The 17,364-nt window shown below is 38.4% G+C and overlaps 1 protein-coding gene across 2 annotated transcripts in view; it reads left to right on the top strand.

Moving 5' to 3' along the window:
- Window positions 1–14,434, top strand: part of LOC137288581 (uncharacterized) — a 32,449-nt gene extending 18,015 nt beyond the window's left edge. Inside the window, exons 2-7 of one of the 2 annotated variants that reach the window (XM_067820799.1) lie at window positions 4,860–4,977; window positions 5,467–5,575; window positions 6,190–6,391; window positions 6,889–6,977; window positions 9,650–9,880; window positions 10,993–14,434. In XM_067820799.1, coding sequence (XP_067676900.1) covers window positions 4,860–4,977; window positions 5,467–5,575; window positions 6,190–6,391; window positions 6,889–6,977; window positions 9,650–9,880; window positions 10,993–12,918 — 2,675 coding nt within the window. In that variant the 3' untranslated portion in view covers window positions 12,919–14,434. Of the gene's footprint in view, window positions 1–4,859; window positions 4,978–5,466; window positions 5,576–6,189; window positions 6,392–6,888; window positions 6,978–9,649; window positions 9,890–10,992 lie in introns of both variants that reach the window. The other variant, XM_067820798.1, reaches the window with a different exon arrangement.
- Window positions 14,435–17,364: the final 2,930 nt, after the last annotated feature.

Genomic DNA, 17,364 nt, shown 5'->3' with positions numbered 1-17,364 from the left:
ACCTGCCTCTTCAGTATGACATGCAGATATTTTACCCACAAGGCTACATCACTGCCCTGAATTAGAGATTTATGGCCTATTTGTGAGTTATGATTCAGATGGGTTAATTTCTTAAATCCTTTGTATTTTTGACAGAAAGAAATTTGTAAGACTCGTAATTCCATTGGTTTTTAACTTTACATTGTAACTTAAATATACAAGTGAAAAATTTAGGTAGAAATTCTTCACATTATGACTTAGAGCATATTATTAATAGAGAAATATAGAAGTGCATTTAATTTTATGTTATCAGATGGTCTTAACTGGGTGGTGGGGTAAACTAGTGGTTAAAGCATTCGCTTGTCGCACATGAGTTCCCCACATGAGTACAATGTGTGAAGCCCATTTCTGGTGTCCACTGCCAGAATTGATATTGCATGGAATATTGCCCAGCTCACTCAGGCATAAAACCGAACCCTCACTCGGAATTAGTAGGTAGATAATCAAAATGTTGTGAAGATTTCTGATGAAGAGAGGAAATCCTTGTATGCATATTTCCTGACAAGAATATCGTTGTGTACTTGTGCTATATATGAATGATGACAATTCACCATTTGTACTTTTCTAAATGGCTGGGATTTCAATTTATTTAGATTTTTAGAAAATCCTACCCCAGGTATTGTTCTGAAATATTTTCTACTCAGTTTTATGATATATATATTTATTTATGTTTGAATGTTCACAAATGTCTGTTTTGTCATATTTATAGTTTATTTATGGTGAAATTTACATTTATTTATTGCCTGAATTACATAAATGTTGTCTGATGTTGCATCATCACCACTGCCCAATTTGATAGCTTGTGACATCTAAATTGTCCTGAAGACATATAATTTTCAAAAGATTGTTTTTCTTAATCATCATCATCATCATCATCATCATCATCATCATCAATGATAGTGCCTGTTTCATTTGCACAACCTTTTAATGTTGTCCTCCTATTATTGTCCCACGACTTTTGTGGTGAGCTTTACAATTACAGTCGAATCCATTTCAGTTACTAAGCACGAGTTATCAATATCAGTTTTGTGAGTGGTAACAAGCACTAGTTCTTTAAGTCTTTTACTCAGGTATCCTGAAGCAGATATTCACCACCAGTTCGCTTTGACTGCATTTTGTATATATTGAGTCTTTTTTAGTTTATCTACACTGCCAGGTCTTCAGTTTTCTTGGATTGTTTATTTGATTGAGTTTTTTTAAACTGATTGCTTCACTGTGGTTGTTTGTCAATAAAAGATGATCTAATGTTTGTTTGGGTTCAGGACATTCGTGTTTTTCCCTGATAATGTACGTTCAAATACTTTTTACTTTTAATTCAATATCCATTTTTTAACATTAAAATTGTGGTCGCATAAATGTCTGCATTGGCTTACTAGAGCAATCCTGTTGCTAATATTATTTTCTGTTTTTCATCAGATTTATTAAACTGAGCGATACAGCTTTTTGTGTGGGTTTTTTTTCCTGTTTTTTTTTTAAAATTTTTCGAGAACATTAATATGAGAGTTTGAGGGATACAGGATTTCAGCATTGATCTTAAGAAAAGCGGAAGCTTTCCTTATGAGAAATAGGGTTTGCATTTGCTAAAAAACCCCTGAAATTTGGATATTTTACCTTAAAAAGGCGGAAATTTGTTTTAGCCTTGAAAAGGCTCCATGTGCCAGTAGTGTTGGTCCGATTAATTGACATAATTGAAGAAACGTCGCAGTGACCAAGCAGTCAATCATAATGGAGCACAAAAACATTTGGAACACTTGCTTACTTTAATAATATTTATCAGAATGTTGGTTTTTTCTTCTGTTACATCTCATAAGCACTACCAGCTCTTTCCAAGTCAGGATTGAATTTATCTTAAAAAGGCCTTACATTTGACAGCTGATAATTTGTCTGAATCCTGATAAACAGTGCTTGGAATCGGAAACCAAATTCACTATTGATTATTGGAAGACTTGTGGCAAACAATAATTCATTATAATATTGATATTAATACCTACATTATTAATGTAAGCCCCATCTTAAGAGCTTTTCCCCCAATTTTTTTCTAATTAATGTTTTTATTACAACTAACACTGTCATGCAAGAAATGCATTGAAACTGGGATTGTTATTAAACAATAAAAGATGTAAAATTTTACAATGCACATAGCTTAATTCTGTTGGCGGGGGGACATAATTGTTCATAAATATTCATCAAATTTAATGGTAAGTTTACTTCATTCAAGTATGTTATACTAAAACTTCAAAATTCCAGTTAATCAAAATGTGCTTTTTACAGTCAGTAATTATATTTAATCCATTTTTTTTTTCAATCACTTTTCAATTGTTTAGGATTATTGGAACACCACTACTGATAAGGTTGTGTTGGTCCCTAGTGTTGGGAATTGATTAAAATCTCACAACTAATGATTGGTTCATTACCAGCAAGCTGTCACTGAAAAAAAAGTCTTAGGGTTAGTCTCACTTTTCAGATGTTCCTGTTGTTGTTGCAGAAAAGTATAATTTGCTTCACTGTTGTGCTCAGTGTAATTTAGAAACTCCACAAATACCGTTTGAAACTTTCACATCCAGTGTAAAATGATGCAACTTGCTGCTTTGAAGTGATGACTTATATATCATGAACATAAACTTCGTGGAGTTTTCATGAAATATTCAGTAACTGAAATGAAGTTTCCAAGAATTGAACAGGTTTCCTGGCCCAGAAAAATTCTAAGATATGTTCCAACATCAAGTATTCCAAACACTAAAATAGCAGTTCCAAAATCGTTTGTGTTCTATTATGAGAAAGTGTGGTCAATTGCTTGGTCCTTTGGTTGGTGCAACCAATCTTCGATTTCAATTAATCAGAACACCACAATTGGTCACAGGATTAGAATCAGCTCTAGACACATGAAGACCAGGTTGTCCTTTCTATGCAACTGGAGCAAGAATAGATTCATCAGGGTCTATGAATGTTACAGAATGGAAACACTTTAGCAACCAGTCTTTCATTTAGGTCTTTAGACAGTAATATGTACTATGATACCCCTATATATACATAAGTGGTTTTGGAACTAGTGAAGATTTGGGTTAGAATTGATGAAATTTGGGTTAAATAGGTCTCCAGCAACCCATGCTTGTCGTAAGAGGCAACTAACAGGATTGAGTTGTCAGGCTTGCTTAGTTGGTTCACACATGCCATTGTGTCCCAGTTGTGTATATCAATGTTCATGCTGTTGATCACTGGATTATCTAGTCCAGATTTGATTATTTACCAATGGCCTCTATATAGCTGGACTATTGCTGAGTCTGGCGTTAAACTACAACCAACCAGCCAACCAACCATTAGTGGTTCGGCGATGGGGTAGCCTAGTGTGTAGTGTTCACCCTCTCATCAAAGAATCACTCAGCTTATGTATACTCTATCTCATACATATAAATATACAGTCCAATCAACTTGCAAGATTTAAGAGTTCTGTTCTAGTAAATAAGTCATACATTTTACTAAATATACTCATGGAAACAAACAAAGGAACACATGGAAGGACGTTTTCCTGGAAAAAGAATATAGGGACACCTTTGCTTTCATGTGTTCCCTTATTTGTTTCCATGAGTATATACTCCCAAGATCTGTGTGCACAATTTAGACAATTTTCATTATGTTCAGTTCAGGAATTAAGACTGTGAAATGATTTGTTTGCACTTTAACTTATACTATATTTATTTGTGTTGTAAAGAACTCTAGTTTGTGCCAGAAATATCGGAAATATATCACATGGGAGGAATGACTAAAGCTAGCAGGACAAGGTTCTGTGATTCATACTCATTCTCTAAAACATATCTCACTAGTCCACAATCATTTCACGGAGTTTAAGCAATGGCTGATGTGTATCACATAATAGTTACATGCTGTTGAATGGCATATTTTATTATGTTCTGGTTCTGTGAGCCAGTACTGAACTGAATGGAAATGCTGGTGTTGCCCATTGTGTACATGATATATTTGTGCAGTGCTGCATCCAGGCTGCACAACTGCAGGATTCTCCCTGCTGACATACATCTCCCACAAAAACTGAAATCAGTGTGCGACCTGTCAAGCAATTTAAATGACAACATATCTATCATATTGTGTCGACTCTGTTCAACGTGTGGGTCTCATAGAGGCATTTATATATTGCAAATCAAAAGCGTCTTTGTAAATATATATGCAAAGCCACGAATCATGTTGATATACTCATCCATTTATCATGTCAATTACTATTTTCTCTCTTTTCATAACAAATACTCAAAGCAGTTTCTTGACCTATATCATCATTGTGATGACATCAGCATTACCGTAAATACCTATCTTTTGTCAATATGTGATACCCCTGCTTGATGTATGGTCCCCTCTTTGTAACAGTTAAGATGCATGTGCCCTTAATTTCAAATTTGTGGATGCAACACTGTTGTGTACACCTCATTCTGGATGCAGCCAGACAGAATCATATGAAATAGCTGCAATCCCTGATGTTATTTTGCAGATCAATACATGACAAGGTCAAGTATTAGATATTAGTCTGTCGGTCTGAAATTGGGCTAAGGTCAGGACAAATCTATTGTTCACTCATTAGCTCATCTCAGGGTACATCCAGGGCAATAGTGTTTTTTATACAGTGCTCCCATAATTTTATCGCTATTTTGCATATAGTTGCCAAAGTGATAAAAGTGAGCTACAGTACTTGTATTTGTTGTTTGTTCAGTGATAGTGTGTAATAGTTGGACTGTGTGTTTGAGAATAATTACGACAGGCTTTGGGTATTTGTTGTAGGTTCATTCAGGGATAAATATTTCTACTGTTTGTTACAGAGCAAGGGCCAAGCACCCCCTCACATAGCACCCCCAGTGTCCAGATTGACCCGAGTCAGCACTTCCGGCTGTTCCAGGAAATCCAGGCAGCACTGACGGCTGATGAGGATGGGGATGTGTGAGTACCACGGCTGAATTCTATTGCGTATTCATTGAATTGAACCTCATCAGTTCATGACTTCTATTCCTTGTTCATGATAAGGGACCATTTCTATTTTATGGCATATTTTGTATAATTTGACTGATGGCCCCCTCCCCACTTAAAAAAGCAAAAACATTATGTACAAAGTAAGTGACACCACCCCAACCCCAACCCCACATGCCAATTTACAAAATCAATGCCAACAGCTCCCCACTCCCCCATGTTTTTTAAGCATCATTGTAAATTATCTCTAGGGACAAAATTGCTACCCATCTCCTATTACATGTGTACAAAACTGATGACCTACCCTACCTCCCCAGAACAAAAAGGGTGGCCCCATCCTCTTCTCTTTACCACCTAGTAGAGTACAAGTAGAAGCGGCATCAGTCAAACTAAACTCACTCACACAAATACATAGATCCAAGTATATCCCTGCACCTTGTAAGACTCCCTTCTCTGTTACAGTCCACTGCATCTGGCAGTTGTGCATGAGCACATACCTTTGGTGCAGAAATTTATCCAGCTCATGAAGATTGCTAGGAAGAGTGTGGATCGCTTCAATAAAGACAAACAGGTAAATTGTAGCTGCTTACTGATGGATCGTTCATTCGTTCGTTCATTTGTTCGTTCATATGTTCTTTCATTTCTTCTTTCATTTGTTTGTTCACATTACCGCAATAGTGATCAAAGCAGTGCTAATCCCTTCCCCTCCCTCACATGATCTTATTTACGGCATTCACAGATATAGATGACCTACATAGCTGAGTAAAATGCGCAGAATGAAATTATTATCCATTTCAGTTTAAGAACTTGGATGAACAAAATTAATCCAATAGTGTAGCACAAAGTATGTATTTCAACAGACAGCATATAGATCAGTAACTGCTGTTTGAATGTAGCAATCTGTTAGTTGCAGCAACAACAACAAAAAACATGAAAGAGGCATGTCTTTGTTGTTAAATAGTCATGATTTCTTTGCTTTGTGTTATACATTTGGGTATCACGGGAACAGATGCAGAATTAACTCAAAACATGGATTTTTTTTTAGAAATGCTTAATCACTGGCGTAAAAGTACCAAACAGACTGGACTCAAAGGAAAAGTTTTCATAATTTATAAAATGTAACTACCCAACAGCTAAACATGATCTCTGGAGCTCAGTTGATACTTCTCACTTTCCTCCCCACAGACGCCTCTCCATTTGGCAGTTAAGCTGAACTTCCTAGAGGGAGTCAAGGCCCTCCTAGAAGCAGGAGCAGACGTCAACTTTGTGGACAAGACAGGCTGTACGTCCCTTCATCTGGCAGTCAAACACCAGCTGCCTGAGTGTCTGCGACTGCTAGTCAGTGGCACCAAGGAGAAGGCGGACTTTAATACCAGGAACTTTGAAGGTTGGTTACAATAACTCACACCTGGGATATATCTGGCTCATTGTTGTCCTGATGTAAGACAGGCGTTCTTTCCAAACTGGCTTTTACAGGAGTATCACTTGATTGCTTTGCAGACCATTGTGATGTCATTGGTAACAGTACATCAAAATCAAATGACACAATAGATCTTCCTGCCATATTAGCTGTAGTATATTATAGACTGTTTTTATTATTCACAAGCTGAAATTGATTTGGAATGAACTTGTGTTTATTTGAGACTTTTCAATCTGAGGTACATTCTTCCCAATTTCACCACCACCCCACTCATCTCTAAAGATGTTATCATTATTGGCACACCCTTTCTTTTAGAACGCCAATTTTTTAATTTTATCAGACTTTAATCTCACCACTCACCGTCTCCTGTAATTAGTAAACTTCTCAATCCTATGAGTGTTATTTTACATTGATCTGCCGTGTTCAGTACTTTAGATGAGACATCTCTATTCTTTCCTTCTCAGGGTTAACTCCCCTGCACACTGCAGTGGAGCTTAGAAACAAGAACCTCTTGACGTTTATCCTGGACCATGGTGCTGACATCAATATGATGGTAAATATACCGCCAGCCATTTGTTGTTTGCTTTTTAAACTCGAGTGTGACAACAGCAAACTGCAAACCATGCAAATCACAACTTCCTTTGGAATGTGATGCCCTGACACCTACAGACAACACGGCTCGGTATTTGTTATTCCCATTTGGAACTACTCTGCGTCATTGTTTTAGAGATGCAGTGATTAGATGCGTTATTCCCAATATTTGATGGGAGGTGGGATGTTTAAGTTGGTAAGTGGATCATAAAACCTAACCAGGTGAGATCCAGGTTCGAATTGATTTGCAGTAACCTATGCTTGTCATAAGAGACATCTAACAGGATCAGGTGGTCAGGCTCGCTGGCTTGGTTACCCAATACCCCAGTTGCAGAGATTAGTCAATCAGTCAGTCAGTCAGTGATGTTGACTGGATAAGGATGGACTGGTGATTATATTATACTAAAAGAATATTCCCCTTTGACAGACAGTATTTGTAATTCGTAACTTACCCCCAAGATTTGTGCTCGTTCATGTATGTTTGACCTATGCCTCTGTCCAATGGTTAAAATACCAGAGCAGGGGGTTGTCTCCCCTAGCACAGTGTGTGTGCAATGAAGGAGTTATCTCCCTTGTACATCCAATGCATTTTTAACCCAGTATATGTCTCTGGTGTTAATCAGTCCCATAGGAGATAGGTGTTTTTCAATGCCAACTTGAATCCAAGTTTTACTTCAGGTTTAAAGCAGGACCCTTCACTGTGGAGCAGTAAAGGAGTTCTCTCCCTTTGTATATGCATAGTGGCATGTACTGTTGTTCCAATGATCTTAAATCATCGAAAAGTGGTAGTGTTTGTGAAAAACATATTTTGATTCATTGGAAATTTGTTGTTTCTGTATAACCTGGTTGGATGAAGAAAACTAGCATTAAATTTGAGGAATACAATATAAAAATGTACATATTTCAATTATAATTGATAATTGTTCACCACAAATCCTCTGATGATTGATAGTGGACTTGGTTTATGATTTCCCAGACACCTGTAGCATAACTGATCAACTTGAATCTTTCCTTCACAAAAGCTTTAAAAACTTGAATTTCACAGTGGATTTTGTCTAGACACATAATGATATTTTTTTGTTTTGGTAAGACTGTACGTTCTTGAGGATAGTTCTTGTAAGTGTTTTCGTTGAAATCATTATTGACCACCTCTGTTGTATTCTGGTAAGAGTGTCTGCACGAAGTGTGGAAGGTCGTGTCATACCAAAAGATGCTAAAATACGGTACTTGTTTGTCCCTGCCTGGTGCTCGGCATTAATAGGTACAGCAAGGGGTATTCATGCTTAACTGAAGTATAATGAGTCTGAGTGGGGTATTCATGCTTAACTGCAGCATGGTATGTCAGTAAGCTAACACAATAAAACCAGCTTAAGTCTGGGCTAGTACAGTAGCCACCCATACACAGACATGCATGTCATCATATGAGCGAAATATTCTGAAGTAAGACATGACATCAAATCATGATTAAGTAACAAGAACAACACATAACCAAACACAGATTATGAAGATCACTCACCACTTTAAATTTTCTCTTTTGTGAACCCTTCAGTGTGAGTTAAGAACAAAAAATTAATGGCCATCAACTTGTCAAGGATTGATCAGACACAATACTCCATTCAACCATGAAGTTGAAGTTTAATTGACTGATATTGAAAATTGATATCATTTTGTTTCAATTCTCAGTGACTTCATGTTATTCTTTATCAGGTGGGCCTTGACATGATAGTGTCAAAAGGAGAGCAAATATGTATAGTAAAAGTTATGTGATAGCGCATTTATCTAGCCGAATGTTTTTACAAAATCCAAAGAAAACAATATCCATCGAACATTAGAATGTTTTACTTCAGTTTAATCCTCAGTTGTGGCAAAAATTTCCTTACCGCCATGTTGACACCAACTAATCTATTTACCTCAATGCAGCACACATTACTTAAAGACTTCACGATGCACTCTTTTCTCACTTCGTGTGGTCACTGAGGCATGGCAGGATATTATGACTTTTGAACTCCCTGCTCACTGATGGTGACGGGTGTACATGGAGTATCAGGGTGTGCAAGTATCAGAGTCATATGAACCAATCAAAACTCGACATTCTTACATGGGGCTGGATAATGTGCATTATCAGGGATTTGCCTTGAGTCATACATGTGAAAGTCCTTGGGACTCATACTCCTAACTTGAAGGGTCCTGTGTCTGCAAAATGGGGGTCCAAAACACTTAAATATTATTATCAACCCTATGTTGTAATATTGTTGTAATTAATTTACTGGGATTGTAGTACATATCATGATCATTGTTACAGTTACTTTACAAATAATACCAGTACGCAGCTAGTAGTACCTCAGTAATAGCTTATTGTTACTTGGTCGATATTTTTACAATAAATATTTGGATTGTTTTATGTCCATGTGGAGGCGCTAATAAATACTGTTGTGTCCATTGTTATTTTTTATGCATATGGGATGCAGGAATTTGCTTAAATCCCTGCATTGTAGAACAAACAAACAAACTAACTAACAAACAGACAGACAGACAGACAGACAGACAGACAAACAAACAAAGAGACAAAACATTGCAGAGAAATGGAATCCCATATATAATATGTGTTCAATGTGACTTGTTTCTTTATCCCAGGATGGCAAAAGTGGACGTACGCCCATGTTCCATGCAGCAGAGAATAATGAAATAGACATGGTGGAGTTGCTGCTAAAGAGGGGTGGTAACCCTGATGTTTTGAACTATGCTGGCAGCACGGCCATCATGGCAGCTCAAGCCCGAAACTTCAATCAGATCACAAAGATGTTGAGTCGGGCATCAGAGTGGAACGATGAAGAAGGAAGTGGAACATCTTCTCCAGCATCAGAGGTGTGTCAGGTTTGTGTGAATATCTTCCCACTTGAAGCTCCTCTTGCATTGTGAATGTCTTCGCCAGGTAGAAACCAGGCCCCGATTTCTCGAAACAAACTTAAGTCTGAGTTTTGGCTTAAGTTCAAGTTTTTGCTCAAATCTGAGAAAATGCAAGAACACACATTTTCCAGAATGAAAGGAAATTGGTATCCAGATCAGACATAGTGGACAATCTGAATTTGGTGGACAGATTTCTTTAGTTGTTTGAATTTTTTTGGTCTAAAAATGCAATTGAGTAGAAATTTCAGCTGTTTCAAATTGTCAAACTCAGTTTGAGATTTGAGTTAAAACTTAAGTTTGTTTCGAGAAATTGGGCCCAGAACCTTGTGACTTAAAGTAGTCTAAGCAGGGATGAGAATTTTCCACGAATTTTCCTCTTTTTTCACTCATACCTATTCCCATCCCTGTCTAAGCTATCTATCTAAGTGACCAGTTTTGCCACACTTCTCTGAATATGCGTAATGCATTTCATTCAATAATACTAACCATCTACCATACAATTCATAGTAAATATACTATGTCTTAATTTATTTAATGAGTTTTAATGAATTTATGCAGTATTGCATTAAATCAACTCTCATGCCCTTTACCAACCAAATATTGTTTCAAGCAGACCCCATAGAGTTTTGGAGTGCTGGAGTACTCTTTATGAATAACCTATGCACAACTGAAACCAGCTCAGCAAACCACTGACACAATAGCAGAGCAATTGTTTACAATGTACAGAGCAATTGTTTACATTCCATAAATGGCAAGTATTCCTTGTTTGGAAGGTGTCTGCATCAGTATTTCAAGTATCAATTTAATGTTTACGCTCCAAATATGGCAATTGTTCTTTGTTTGGAAGATGTCTGCAGCAAAGTTTCAAGTATCAATTTACGGCAAGTTTTAAGGAATATACATCTTTTACTGCAACAATAAGCAGCTAAAGAGAGTGCATATGCCCTATATATATAACACAGACCAAAATATTTTTGAAAATGTGAAACATTGTGCCTTTACGTTGACAGCTGTGATGAAACAGTGTCAAGTTTCTTGTGTTTCATGAATGTTGTATTATGTTGTTACAGGTCAACGTGTACCTCCCAGAGCCAGGTGTAGGAGTATGGAAACATTCAATACCACTTCGGAATCCTGCAACGACCCAGAAGGGCACCACACAAACTGCCCAAACATTTCCCCAAGCTTCATCATCTGTAGCAGACAACGAGGTGAGCCTTACTCAGACGAGTGCTGGGAAGTCCTCAGATACTGTGCCCCTCGTAACTGCCAGCAACAGCTTCATGGACAAGTCAGTGGTGATGGAAAAGAGGTCATCAGAAATGTCAAGGACAGTGTCAAGGTCACCCAAGGATAATTCTGTGACTGTGGATGACGTAAAGGGGAAAGAACAGGAGAAAGGGAACAGTAGTAACTCTGCTCAGTCTGCTGAGAGAACACCCAGTTTGAGATCCAGTGACTTAAATATGGTTGACTTTTCCAAACTTCCTCCTCAGCTTGTACAAAATATGATGCAGAGAATAATAGCTGCAAAGCAGCAGATGATATCCTCATCAGGTCCCGAGAAAAGAGGAAGTGGTTCTGTTCCAAAAGCTGCTTCTGATGTGATTGTGTCACGCTGCAATTCCACTGTGTCCATGACAAAGGTTTTGTCAGCAGATCAGGCTGTGACATCAAGCCCTGGAAGTGTAATGTGTCAAACGCCTGTATCTTCATCCCAGACTGCATCTCCTCATCCATCTGTGACGTCACATCCATCCGTGACGTCACATCCTTCAGTTGTATCTCATCCATTTGTGGCTTCTCATTTGTCAGTCACTTCTCAAGTGCCTGTAGTGTGTCACCCATCAACAACATCTAACTCAACGGTGACTTCTCACCTTCCTGTGGCATCACACTCCAACGTTTTTTCTCATGCAGTTGGCATTGTGACATCTAACCCAAATGTGACATCTCACTCAGCCAGAATAGCACCCCCGTCTGTGACCTCACATCAAATATCTCGTCAGAATGTCACGCCATCCCCACCATCGACAACATCCCATAATGTGACACCATCAACACAGATTGTGGGAAAAGTGTCCCAAGTTATTGAAAAGCTACCGCAGCAGCCTGAACGGATTATCAGCACTGGGATGGTGGTGGAGCACCCTGAGTTTGGACTTGTGTTTCGGCCATTTAGCACTGGACCTCTTCATAAACTTAAGCAACCAGAGTCAGCTCAGAAGACACATCCCCCTTCCCCAGCGATGAGACTTGCTGAACTGCCCATGCAGGAGTTACAGAATGTGTCAGAAAACAATATGTCTGAAAAAATAATAAAGAAAACTAAAAGTCAGACTGATGGAATTGCCGCCTCCTCTTCAACCAGGAAGTCGGGCAACGGAGGAGACACAAAAGTTACCTCCTCTATATCTGATGCTATTTCTTCAACTACGGAACAACCTTCTCATCCTGTGACGGAAAAACTTCTCAATTCAAAACCAAAGTCAACATCCATTCCAAAATCCAGACCTGAAAGTCAAACTAAATCACTGTCTGGAGCTCCACCTGCTGACACAAATCAAGTGAAATCAATAGCTAATTCAGCCATAGCTGCAAAGCTGCGTCAACGGGTTCTCAATTCTCCTCATGTGGATTCGGCAACAAAGGCACTGGCTAATGCCACAGTGACAGTTACCCCGACGACACACTCCAGTGAGACTGTAACAACGGCTCCAGAGCGGGTCCCGAAGCTGCCGCAGTTTAGTCCCCGTCCTCTTAACATCGCACCCAATTCCAAAATCCTTGAGCAGCTTTCTAAGCCAAGGTTAAGCATCGATAGCAGTAAACTAAACTCTGATGGAAGCGAACAAAACGCTGATGGGGGAAAGAAGACTGAGAAAAAGAAGAAGAAAGTTCCTGGTTCTGAAATGAAAAAGAAAACAGTATTTATTAAGAAGGAGAGTGAGGAAAAGACCAGTAGTCGACTGGATAACCCAGTCAATGTGACGTGACGAGGGATGTGGAAATCAAGGAATGTTCCCTTTACTTTGAAGAACATAGTTACATTGATCTTGGCATGGAGGATCTGTGAATTACCCTAAACAAAACTGACATTTTTGTAACAATCTTCTAGCTACCAGATATAGAGTTGTTCTTTGTTGTACCTAGATCGTGTATCCAAAGTGGAACCAAACACTCTGCCATACAAAGAAGTAGGTTTGTAATATGTGATGAGTGAGTGCTTTATACATAGATGTGATGGAAACAATGATGCATTCTTTTAGACAGCATTCAGTTGTGTTGGAGAAAGTGTCTGATCATGTTGGACACAGTGTTGCATTTTCTTTTACACAGTGTTGCTTTGTGCTGGAAAGTAAAGTCAGTGTCTGTAAAATATGTTTGACAATGGTGTTTCTGCTAGCATGTTTGACAGCTGGATATTGACCAAGGAGCATTTCAAAAACCGGTCATTTGTAAATTGCATCGGTCAAGTGATCACGCTTTTCATTGTGCAATCAGAAATGTTGAGGGTATCTCAATGCATCTATGCCGCAATTTTTGGCCACAGCTTTTCCAAAACTGCTATTTTGTATTGACAGCATCTCAGTGTCATTGTGTAAGCGTAATAGTTTTGGAGGTGAAATAAATTGACAGAGAATTAGTAAGAAAACTGATGTAAAATTTGGCGGACACAATGACAGACAGCCTTTAAATTACTAACATTCAAATTTGTTTTAGTCAAAGTCTGGTATATAATCGATAATGGACACATTGAACATTATCTTAGACAGTGTTGCACCATAATTGAGAGTGTCAGTTGTGTTGGAAAGTATAGCACCAATGTCAGACAGTGTCACATTGGCATGAGACAGTGTCACACTGATGTCAGACAGTGTAGCATCAATGTCAGACAGTGTCATTTTGGTGTCAGTGTAGCATTGATGTCAGACAGTGTAGCATTGGTGTCAGTGTAGCATTGGTGTCAGTGTCATACTGATGTCAGACAGTATCATAGTCGTGTCACTATTGGTGTCAAAAGTGTCACGTTGATGTCAGACAATGTTACATTGGTGTCAGACAGTGAAGACAGTTCATCCTGTTTTGCACAGTGCTGCTATGTGCCAGACAGTGTTACATTGTGTTTCACGACGTTGATTATGAGGATGCCTTGTGTTTGACATGCTGATTGTTGAACAGTGTTGTAGTATGTGAGACTCAGTCATCCATTTTGTTGGACACAGTGAAAAATTAAGTTGAATATGTAAATCACAGAGGATGAACATGTATACCAATGGTAAACTGAATTTTTGTTCAGGGACAGACTAGGATAAACAGAAGAGAGAGTGAAGACTTAAGTACATTCATTATTGTTCGTTTCAATTGTCATCTGCATTTAATGAAAGCAATGATAACCCACTTATCTTTTCAGTACATGGATGTTGCTGGCTCTCTCATGATTAGACTATGATATTGCTAGCTCTGGTTATGTGGACAGGGCTGAAATAAAGCTGTATGATTATCTTGTAATATTGCCGTGCTGGGTTTCCGTGATATAGCTATAATATTCATTGACTTGGGTCTGTGATATATCAGTAATTTCCCTAACTTGTGTTTCACTTGTATACATGTAATATTGCTGACTCGGGTTTCTGTAGAATAGCAGTAAATATTGCTGACTCAGATTTCCGCACTATAGCTGTGATATTCTGACTGGAGTTGCCTGGTATAGCTGTAATATTGCTGACTTGGGCCTCCTTGGTTTAAAAGTAGTATTGCTGACTTGAGTGTCCATGGTATAAAAGTAATATTGCTGACTTGAGTGTCCATGGTATAAAAGTAATATTGCTGACTTGAGTGTCCATGGTATAAAAGTAATATTGCTGACTTGAGTGTCCATGGTACACCTGTAGCTTAAATATTGCAGACACCAATTTCTGTGGAACAGCAGTAATTTCACTGAGTCAGGTTTATGTCGTATAGCTGTAATATTAGTAAATCTGGTTTTGAGGATAGGCTTGGAATACTGCTGTCTGTAATAACGGGATGTGGCTGGAATATTGCTGTCTGTAATCCTGGGATGTGGCTGGAATGTTGCTAACTTCAGGTTTCCCTGATATAGAGGCAATGTTGCTGATTCTTTGATATACCATTAGTATTGCAAGTTGAAATGACACTGATATATGGAGACTCTCACCCACGTGTCTCTTGATATCAAATAATGTCAGTTGTTTGTGCAAGTGATGGAGGTGATTGGGCTGGTTCCTCACTGTCAGTCTCACTGTCGCAGTCAACTCAACACTCAATTGCTTGTCAAGTGATGACACAAGTCCCTGATTAGATTCTTGCTATGTTTTGATTGAATACTATAATCCGTTATCACGAGTGTTAAGTTGAAATTGTGAGAACATCCTAATTAGATAAACAAACAAGTGACACCTACAACTCAGTTAGCCTTAATTAGCTTATACTACAGATACCTTTAATTCATGCCGCAGCATGTGTGTAAACACGTGGAGAAACACAGTTCAGATGGCTGGTTATCCAAGAAAGGTAGGTACATATTGACTTTACATGCAAATATCAAGTTAAAAGGGTAATTGTGAGGACCACGAAATCATAATGAGATAATAAATATGGAGACATCAGTATCGGGTTAAAAGGGTTCAAATAATCATAAATAATGAAGGATTTTGTCGGGATCGAGAAATTATATTGAGACAACCGAGATAACAATTTATCAGAGTTCAACACAACAGTGTTCAGCTATATTTCAAATGAGTTGATAAAGTAACAAATAGCTGAGGTAAACCAAGGATATTTTTACCTTTATCAACGAGTGTTGACATAATTGATATCAGTAGACATGAGGGTGAGAGTCTACTCATGGGCAGAACCAGGAGGGGGTTCAAGGGGTTAGAAACCCCTGCCCCTTTTGAACATGACTTATGACCACATTGAAGATTTTTCTTTTTTTCCAGCATCGGCGGGGCCAAAGGGAGTTCAGAGGGCTCAAACCCCTTGAACAACCAACATCCCCCACCACGCCTCATAAAAATTCCTTGATCCGCCCATGCTGTTTATCATCCAAAATCATTCTTCATTAGATTTCAGTGAAAAATGTACACCTCGGAACACACTACTGCCATTAGATTTGCAGTGCCACAATGTCATAGCATTATGATGTCATCAACTTCACGACATCATAGCATTTTCAGGGCATTGTACGAAATCTACTGTCTCCAAGGAGATACCGTCTGATCTCACAGGTTTGGATGATAAAGCCGAATATTTCTTGCAAATATATCAACTGTGTCTCACTTTGTATGTATCGCTTTTAGCCTGGTCAGCTAAAGTCTTTGGATTTTCTTATAGTATTACAATGAGCCAAACTTTCAAAAGTGCTAATTTTCCCTAATTACATGAAAGGTAAGTTTACTGAAATTCTTCACAGTGAAGGTCCCATGTTGTGTTTACTGTTCCAGGTGATATGCTTCATATATATCTACCACATACTTCATTCTGTTTCTTCACATTTTTTCCTGTCTTACAGTGGTTTTTGAGTTTAATAGTTATGGCATTTGTATGTATGTACTTGACAATGGCAGCACAATGGTACAATTTTTCATTAATCAATTTGCATCATTTTCATCACAATTTTTGTATCTGAATGTTTAGTTCACCTCACCAATGCTATTCTTGTCAATTCTTCACTTTGTTACAGATATTCAAACAGATTCGATATATAGACTATTTTGCACTACCATCAACATCGCTTAATTGTCAGGAATGGTTATGGTATTGTTAATAGGGCCATGGGTGAGTATACTTATTTTCTTTTCTCTGCAGTTATTCATCAGTAGGGCCTGTAAGTCTCGTGAGACATTGCTTGCAGGACTAAGCTGGTTCTCAGCTCCCTTTGTGCGTGCCCTGGTACCAGATGTTCGATGACAAGCATATATTAAAGAACCAGTTCTGGTTCCAAATTTTGCTACCACCAGATGTGGTTATTTGAAACTGGACCAAATGTTTGTTGTTTGTCAACCAACTTGTGAAGTGTCATCGCCTACTTACAGGCCCCATTTTTGCTTCCCCATTAATGCATGGGGATCAAACCCAGCACTTGAACGTCCTTCCTACCCACTGCCCTGCCTTGTGCTAAATAACTGTAACTGACAATTATCATGATGCACCATGAAAATTGGAGAATGCAGTCTTGTGAAGTAAGCAGTGGGGTTACTTCATGGTTAAGACGTTTGATTGTAGACCGGGGCTTGATTCCCCACATATGGGCATAATGTGTGAAGCCCATTTCTAATGTTCCCCGCTGTGATGTTGCAGGAATATTGCTAAAAGCAGAGTAAAACTAAACTCACTCACACTTGAAAAGATTTGTCAGCAAGAGATTATATGTTATCATTGCACCAGAATGATCACTGGTCAGTATGCCTTTCCGGTAG

The sequence above is a fragment of the Haliotis asinina genome, chromosome 1 (assembly GCF_037392515.1).
Source record: "Haliotis asinina isolate JCU_RB_2024 chromosome 1, JCU_Hal_asi_v2, whole genome shotgun sequence".
NCBI lineage: Eukaryota > Metazoa > Mollusca > Gastropoda > Lepetellida > Haliotidae > Haliotis > Haliotis asinina.
Note: the sequence above shows the minus strand (reverse complement) of the source record. Positions and strands in the feature narration are given on the sequence as shown.